Raw genomic sequence first — 8,759 nt, forward strand, 5'->3', positions numbered from 1 at the left:
TAGCCTAGGTCAGAGTTTGGAGGGAAGACCTTTAAACAGGAACCTGTGTGCAGCAGGAAGTGTTGAAGCATCACAGGGCATGCTTCTCTCCGAGTCAGCACTGTATCAGTACCCCAGCCTCTTGTGAAAGGATGCTGTGTTGCCACCTTTCAGATAAAACTAAGGCCCTTATTGCTTGACTGTTATACCGATAAAGTGTTTTGCTAGAGTAGAGAATATTGGGAATCTATCCAAGTCTGTATCAGATTCTTCATTTGATGTCTTGATCTGTTTGGTTCTGTACACTGCTGTGCAGTGTAAAATAGCTGCTACAGTCTACAATAGTGCTAGTGCTGGCATATAGTATATACAGGGCTCTGTAATCCCATCCCCCCAGGTAATTTAAATTACTTTCCCCCACAGCCTGGTTCAAAACACAACATTTTACACAACTTCATACAGAAGGTGCATCAGTGTGTTGAATAGAGCATGTAATTAAAGGAAAAGAGAAGCTGAATATCTGTGAATGAGCTGTGAGGGGGCAAGAGCTGTTATGCTGTGGCAACCCTGATGTTGCAGGTCATTTAAAACTCTGGTTCAATATCAACACACATTACAACTTCAAAACCTGTTTATTCAACATTGCTAGCTTAAAATACAAATGTTAAGAATTAAATGTACAGTAACATACTGTTTTGTGTAAAATAAAGGTCATGCAAAACTGTCCTCTTTCAAAAATACAATATCTACTTAAAGTTTAAACATTTTAAAATAACCGTGGAAAAACATACCACAAATAGTTCTTAGTGTTCTTTATTAAGTTGTCCAGACTTTATAAGTGAATTTGGTGCGAGTGATTAATTAGCACTGGAGACTCATCTCCACTTAATCCAAGATTCCTACTGTCACTTCCTGTTACTTGTCTGGAGATGTCACCTGCAAGGTGAGCAGGCCTATTTGAAGCTTTGGCTTCTCTATTAAGTCACCAAAAAAAGCCCCAAAACCCTGCAATTGACTGGGAACAAATATGCCACTGAGACATAGTCTGCAACTCTAAATTTATGTGGCTCCACCAGCCAAGTGACATATTTTGATTACTATCAGCCCTGTCTCAATTTGAATCAAGTGGCAAACATCATAGTAGGTTTTTTTTTTTAACAACAAAGTGCAGATAAATAAAGCTATAAACCAAACAGGTCTGGAAATGAGCACCCTCAAAAGACTACAATGACTTTAGTTAATACTTTGGCAGGATCAGACCCCATATTTGGCAGAGTTCATGAAAAACATACCAGAACAACCAGCATCCTTTGATTACTGAAATGATAGAAACATTAATATATGACAGAAAGAGTTGTTCGTATTGTAACAAAGATTTATAGCAAAGAATAACCCCGTTTGAGTTCCTTCAGAGGGACATCCAACAAACTTGAAAACATTCAATCATCTTTTGCTAGGAATTCTGGTCAGAGATTTTCACTGTTAAAGAATTATGAAGAAGAGGGAGGTAAATAAGCAGCCCCAACCTGAATGATTGGGAGAAAATTTGGCTAAAAGCTGTATCTCAGTTTGTTGCAGGGCAAACTGTGCTGGCATTCAGTGCCATACCTTGGCCCTGTGTTGACCTGTGCCTGAAGATACAAAGGCAGCATTGTGCGTTAGCTAACTTAACTGTGCAATATCAGAGAATATACATCCTGACCTTCTGCCTGGGGTGTGGTTCAAAGGCAAAGTCAACAGGACCAATAAACAGGTTTGACATTCTATCCAATAGAGGGCAGTGGTGAACACACGCTAGCTAATGATCCCCTGGCAAAAGGAGCACTTTTTGCCTTTGCTCAACCAGCAGAGAAAACTAACTGCATATCAGCAGCTCATTGCATAGACTCAAATGTGATTTTTAAAGACAACAGGTGCCAATGCCTAGTATGGAACTGGAGTGAGATAGGGATGAGGAAAGCCCTAAATCAGTGCATCTAAATTCATGCTCCACCCCATAACCAAATTAAGTCACGAATACATTTGCAGAACAAACACAAATATCAGTCATTTTTTTTGATTTCTCATCACTCACAAGAAAAAATTATCCCAAACACGATCACACACTCTATTATTTTGCCCCTGGTTCCCAGGGCTTAGGGATAATAAGAATCAAATATATATATAAAAAAAAAATCAGAAAAAGACCGGATGCTTGAAGATTATACTGTGGGTCACATTCACAGACAACTGTTTCACACACACACACACACACACACACACACACACACACACACACACACACACACACACACACACGCTATGAAGCTAGGTAGTGTGAAAACTGTGTAAAAAGGCTAGGCAAAATAAAAAATATTAAAGCGTTTAACGGCATTACTAATGCTACTTAGTCTTATTAAAACAAAGACTGTTAAAAATCAAACTGATTTCAAATCCATTAGACCATTGTAATTTCAGCTCCAAGGGCAAAACTGGCTTGATTACTTATTTTCTTTTTCAAGTCACTTTCTCTTCTTAGTTCTCAGGCACAAGGACAGTGCTGGTGTCTTTTGATTTTCCACAGTAGAAGATAAGTCTTAACCTTCCAAACACTGTACAACTGCTTTTTGTTGACTTTAAAAAGTCACAACAATATTTCTCTCTGGATTAATTTATAAACTTTTTCTGCATCCCGACCCCAGGCAATAATCCTAGGACAGAACAGAAATTGGAGTCTGCACTAGTTGACAAAGTCCCATTTAACTCATGAATACAGCAGATACAAGTAAAGGGGTGGAGATTTTAGCCAAAGAATGCCATACAAAAACAAAATGCAGCAGTGAACATACAGGTTGTGTTGTCCACAGCTCAAGATTGTGCCTTTTGATTGTCTACGATTATTTGTTTTAGGATCCAGTTTCCCCTAACAGAGCAGTAAACAACAGCAGGGCACATATGAGGAAGGATATTGGTACACCATGCTGAGGGGAGATTTTCAAAGGTACAAATGGTGGTTAGGCACAGTTGGCAATTGAAGCTGGAGGTCTGATTCTCTTTTGTGCCTTTGGAAATTTCTCCAGTGCATTTTGAAGAACAAGGCTGAATGCTTCAACCTGCCAAGAAGTGTACCAATAGTCTAACAATGCACAAGCTGGAACTGCTCATCACTCTTATGATACAGTTCATTGTGCCTATGAAGTGACAGGTGGTGCACCCAAGTACCACCCTGCCCCTCATTGCATCCCCTTATCTTCCATAAATACTACAGCAAATTAAATACACTTGTAGCTATGCTTATTCTATAACATGCAACAAGGTGGGCAGTGACCCACAGATCCCAGAACCCCTCACCTCTGTCAAGAATTTTTGGGGGATGGCAGGTTCTACAACAGGCTTGTGTAAATAACAATTGGTTACTGAGTTGCACCTGCACTTATGCTTGACTCGATCATGTGATCCAGAACCTTTGGTGGCCTTTTACATTTCATCTCTGTAGCCAACCTATGCTATAATGCATTATTGTATATACTGTACAAGAATCGATCCTAGTTTTGAAGTCTGGGAGACCAATCTGAGACCACTCAAATCAGACAGAATGAAACAGGCATAAAACATCACCAGGGACTGATTAAGGTGAAATATGGCCCCTGGACCAGGCAAAGCCATGGGGCCCAAAATCTGCTTGAGTCCAGGCCAATGCATAGTGGGAGAGCTACAAAGCTTCAGGTGCTCTTCAGAGCCACTCTGTTCAATCCAGTCTTAATTCACCATTGATAGTTCTGTGGCTCAGAAGGCACATAAGAGGGACACAAGAAACCATTTTATAAAAACTAACAGGCAATAGATGCTCCTTACCTCTAATCTAAGCAAAGATTTGGTTGCTGAGGATAAATCAGAAGGGATTGTTCAAAGAAGGGGTAACAATAAAACACACCACTCAATCCACTCCCTCAGATTGGTATGGGATAAAAACAGCCCTCTGGATGAAAGAAGAGTGATGCCCATTTTGTGTGTGCTAGTCTGATCCCTCTCTGCACTCCATAGCCTCCATCCAAGATTCAAAATCTAGACCTCCCGACATTTTCCAGCCCTGCTCCAATATGCGTCAGAGAAACACACACTGCCTGGGACCCAAGAAGTGAAAACAAGATATTGGGAAGATCTGTGTCTCTCCTATATCCCAGAGCCACTCACCCAGCACACTGTGATTCTAGAAAGGAAGGAGCTAGAACATTGTCCCTTATTTGGCTATTTTCCTGGATGGGGGAAGAGATCACCAAGCACAGCAACAATACTCTCAGAATGGGCTTACGTGTCACTCCATGCCTTGCCTCCTGCAGATCACAGTTCCTTGCTCCTCTGGCTTTCCATCCACTCCCTCCTTAGCTCTGCTATCTCCTGACCATACCAGTTGTGTAGCTTGGAAAAACACACTGTCTCCGGAGACACAGGGCTTTCCTGCCCAGTCAGAGCAAGGCCAAAGGCGGGTGCTCCACATCCACTGCCAGCTGCCAAGCGCCGGCGAGGAGGCAAAGGTGGAGGCTTGGAACACCCCCCGTTGTGGTCAGAGCAGGATGCCCCTGCAGGGATGTAACCACAGCCCCATGTAGAATAACCGTTCTCCAAGATGGGAGGTTGTTCCTGGACGGGCGCCATAGCAGGATTGGACAAATGCCTTTTTCTGCCAGATGACAACTTCCTTGGAGATTTGCGGCAGGCAGCCAAGCTCTTACGAGCATCCTCCAGCTGTTTTTCCAGCTCTCTCACCACCAAACGCATGTAATCAAAGCTGGCTCGTGACAATGCCTTCACCCAGGCCTCCATGGTGGCCTGGCTGTCAGCCACCAGCACGTAGGCCTTGGCACCGGCATCATCGAAGCGGATGGCAAAGGCAAACTCCTCAGCAGCCTCGCACAGCTCCACGGTGCAGCCCTCCAGCACAACAAGCCCCAGGGGGTCCCGACTGTCACGATCTTCAAAATAGAACAGCAGGTTGCCCTTGAGAATGAACCAGCGCCGGTGGTAGGAAGTGGTATGGTGATGGTGGTGGTGGTGGTGCCGCTCGACGCGCTTGTGAAGGAAGCCAGCATGGTCTGCCGGAGAGTCACATGTGGCGTAATGTGCCACACTTCGCTCGTTCAGCTTCATCGTCCTGGCAGGGCAAAATCAGACAACACAAAAGAGTCAATACAAGGAGCAGCTCCTGCATTGGACTAGACTACTGAGCCAGTTAGTACAGTGTCCAGTCCTTTGCTTAGCAATCATGGCTTAATATTAAAGAGGATGGTGTAAATACCACATACACATACATGCTGCACCTTACTGAGCAGTACAAGATCACAGGGAGAAACATCATCCAGATTCCAGTAAATAATCATCTTGATGTCTACAGCGCAATGTTTAATCCAAGTGTTGACACAGATGTTGAGCCAGATCATCAACTAGTGCAAAAAATTGCACAGCTCCACTGACAGACAGCTTTACACCAGCTGACGACCTGTGGCCTCTGATTCTGTTTTATTCAAAAAATTACTTCTTTAAATGTGTGTGAGTGTCACTCTTTACTGTAATAATGTCTTACAATGGTGAGTTCCACAGATTAATTGGACGTCACAAAGTTATTTTCCATTTATCCTTTTTACATTGTTTGTCTGTTAATGCTGCTGAGTGCACCCTCGCTCTAGTATTATGGAACAAGATAAACAGACTGGCTGCGTCTAGACTGGCAAGTTTTTCCGCAAAAGCAGCTGCTTTTGTGGAAAAACTTGCCAGCTGTTTACACTGGCCGCTTGAATTTCCGCAAGAACACTGACGACCTCATGTAAGATTGTCAGTGTTCTTGCAGAAATACTATGCTGCTCCCGTTCGGGCAAAAGTCCTCTTGCGCAAATGCTTTTGCGCAAGAGGACCAGTGTAGACAACGCGGTATTGTTTTGTGCAAAAAAGCCCCGATCGCGAAAATGGCAATCGGGGCTTTCTTGCGCAAAACCGCATCTAGATTGGCACGGATGCTTTTCCGCAAAAAGTGCCAATCTAGACGCTCTTTTCCGCAAATGCTTTTAATGGAAAAACTTTTCTGTTAAAAGCATTTGCGGAAAATCATGCCAGTCTAGACGTAGCCACTGTGATTTTCAAACTGAGCAGTGTCTGATGCCTACTCTCAGCAGCAAATGCATCCTCTGTCCTCCCACTTGTCGTCTACAAGAACAGCAGCAGCCCTCTCCCCTAGTCTCTTTCCCTCTATGCTGCAGCCTAGGTTGCCCAGCATTTAGACAGGATCAGGGATGAGGACAAGGAGAGATCTTGCCATACCAGATAGGATAGTCAGACTGCAGGTCACTGGCCCCTTTCCTGAGCAGGATGGCTCTTTGACAAGAATCCACAGTGCTCCATCCTTCTGCACTCCATGTCCAGTCAGAGGGGAGGTGCCGAAGACAGAGTCACAGAGTCGAGGGCAGCTTGGAACTGAAGTACAAGGTCACATCACTCAAATACATATCCCCCATCATAAAGTCAATAGAAGGAACCTGAACAGAATCCATACTGGTGACAGAGCTGAGCACATGTTCACCAGGATTATCTGAACCACACTGCAGCAGGTGCTGAGCTCAGACACTCAGCCATTGGCTAGCAAGGGAGTTCTAGTCTAGAGATAAATTGGATCCCAACTCAGCTGTGTGTGGCTCAGTACTGTTTCCTTTTGAGACAGAGTCTGGACAGAGGTTTTGTGGCTGATTCTGGAGCCTGGGTAGCTTTTTTTGTTTGTTTGTTTGTTTGTTTGTTTTCTTACAAGGGAGCGTATTTCCAGAAGAATTTCCGTATTCCATCAGCATGCTGTATACAGTGAATCATAAATAATGTTATGAGTGAGGTCTTTTCACTCTGCCAGCCTGCTGGCACATATTCTCCAGCTAAAACTCAGGACAAAGAAATGCACAAAACAAGAGGGTTGGACTGGATTATAAACCACAACCTTCACTCCAACCCAAGCAGCATTCAGGATTCTCCTCCTCCTCCTCCTATCTTCCTGCCTTATCAATTAGGCTATAAAATCCCCTCCCCTGCTAGAGTCCAAAGTGGTTCTCCCTAGGCAGTGCTCTACAGGCAGGGACACAGAGCCCAATTCTCCCTTCACGTCTGATAGAAGTGATTCCATTGATCAATGTAAGTGAGAGGAGAAATCAAGCCTTGCTTTTTCCTAGGTGTATGGACAGCTCATAAATCATGGCTGACACTGGAATCCGTTAATAAACAATAAGCCTCCACTACCCTCCTGCAACTCTCCATGTCAACTGCTGTATATCTGAGAATGGTGGAAATAAATCCTGGAGCATAACACGGCCCTGCATGGCCCAATTCTGCCTGTAGCTGATGGAAGAATGAATTTTAAAGTGTTTCCCTTTGAAATATAGAAGCTGGACAGAGGTGATATTGCTCTACTGAATTCAGCCTTCACTCCTGCTCTTGGATTTGGTACAAAGGACCTCCTTCGAGTATAAGGATATTGCCACTCTTGCTCACAATACAAGCACCACAATTTCTCTGCATTTTCCTCATCCCCATATCACTTGCAAATCAACACCTTAACTCTTCAAGGATCCCCATTCCCAACAACAGAGAGGCATTTATACAGAAGTCTGAGCCTTACATGAAAAATCCCATACCGTGTAAGGACTTTGTCTTTGTCTGCAAATGGCCTGCCATCTTTTCGCTGTTACACACACAAAAAGAACAATCATCTTGTTCACATAAAGGATGTGATTACCACTGGGTGGCTGGTAGCTGCAGCCAGTTTTCTAAGCCCATGATTTCAAATGCAAGCAAACTCACAGAAAGGGAAGTTTTGTTGTGTCAATACTCTCTTCCATCCAGGACACACATTACATCAGGGCTGGGCAAAAGGGCCTTTACAGATCCGGCCCGCAGGCCAATTAGGACTTGGGAGCCCGCAGTTATTTAGTTACATGCCTCTTAACAGCCCTACTCTAAGGTGCACAGGACTCCTCTTTATTTTGAGCAAGTTTTTAATTCACTTAAAGTGTCCCGTGCTGAATCATATCACTCTCAGCTTTTTAAACCAAAAGGTCACAGGGCGCCAAGTCAAGCAGCTGCTAGAAGACTAAGTATATCACAAAATTTTGGCATGGGGGAAGTTCACAGGAGTTTTGTCGCTGACTTCCGTGACAATGTGATTTCCCTAGGAGCCTACCTGGACTAGGGCCTCTTGTTTGGGAGATGCCATAGGGCCGTCAGCTTTGCTGAGACTGGGGGAGAGGCGCTCTCCAAGTGGGGCCGGCTGCGAAGCCAATCCCCCAGCCAGGAGCTCAGGCAGAGCCAAGTACAAAGGGCTGGAAGGGGGGAAGGGAGCGGAAAGGACTTTCCATCGGCTCCTACCAAGGGACGCTGCGCCCTGCTCCTACCCCGGGGCCTTTCCCGGAAGCCTGGCCCTGCGGGAACTAGCCGGAGGCGTTTCACACTGGTCCGGGCTGCTGCAGCCGCGCCCTCTGCCCGCTCACTAGGGAGGCGGCATGGCAGCTACCCGCCCAGGCGGTCTGGCCGGCCCGCTGTGCTTCGCCCCTAGCGCCGGGGTGTTACTCACCGCCGCGGGCACAGCGCTGCCCGCTCCGCTCCCTAAGTTCCACGCTGGGGCCGCCGCGCTACAAAACCCGGAGGGCGGCGCCGGGATCACGCCGGCCCGGGCGCCAGGATTCCGAGCGGATCCGGGTTTTCTATGACACTGTGGGGCCGGGCTGGTCTCCCCACTTCCCCTCCCCCCCCCTCCCGGTCTGGTCCTGAGAGCC

General features: G+C 45.5%; 1 protein-coding gene across 7 annotated transcripts; it reads right to left on the minus strand.

Moving 5' to 3' along the window:
• Positions 1-592: 592 nt before the first annotated feature.
• Positions 593-8,742, minus strand: PHETA2 (PH domain containing endocytic trafficking adaptor 2). Of its 7 annotated transcripts, none has more exons than XM_075935827.1 (3): positions 8,558-8,738; positions 6,271-6,423; positions 593-5,110 (listed from the first exon to the last, which is right to left on the minus strand). In XM_075935827.1, the coding sequence occupies exon 3, from the start codon at positions 5,104-5,106 to the stop codon at positions 4,300-4,302; it is 807 nt and encodes a 268-aa protein (XP_075791942.1). In that variant the 5' UTR covers positions 5,107-5,110; positions 6,271-6,423; positions 8,558-8,738; the 3' UTR covers positions 593-4,299. The 7 variants fall into 7 exon arrangements, with proteins under 7 accessions (XP_075791942.1, XP_075791952.1, XP_075791961.1 ...); XM_075935837.1 differs by lacking the exon at positions 8,558-8,738 and adding an exon at positions 8,353-8,551; XM_075935846.1 differs by lacking the exon at positions 8,558-8,738 and adding an exon at positions 8,168-8,346.
• Between the last annotated feature and the right edge of the window lie 17 nt (positions 8,743-8,759).

The sequence above is a fragment of the Pelodiscus sinensis genome, chromosome 1 (genome assembly GCF_049634645.1).
Source record: "Pelodiscus sinensis isolate JC-2024 chromosome 1, ASM4963464v1, whole genome shotgun sequence".
NCBI lineage: Eukaryota > Metazoa > Chordata > Testudines > Trionychidae > Pelodiscus > Pelodiscus sinensis.

Excerpts from the sequence above, each read along its gene's own strand:
- PHETA2 (XM_075935860.1), bottom strand. The coding sequence starts at position 5,106 with ATGAAGCTGAACGAGCGAAGTGTGGCACATTACGCCACATGTGACTCT.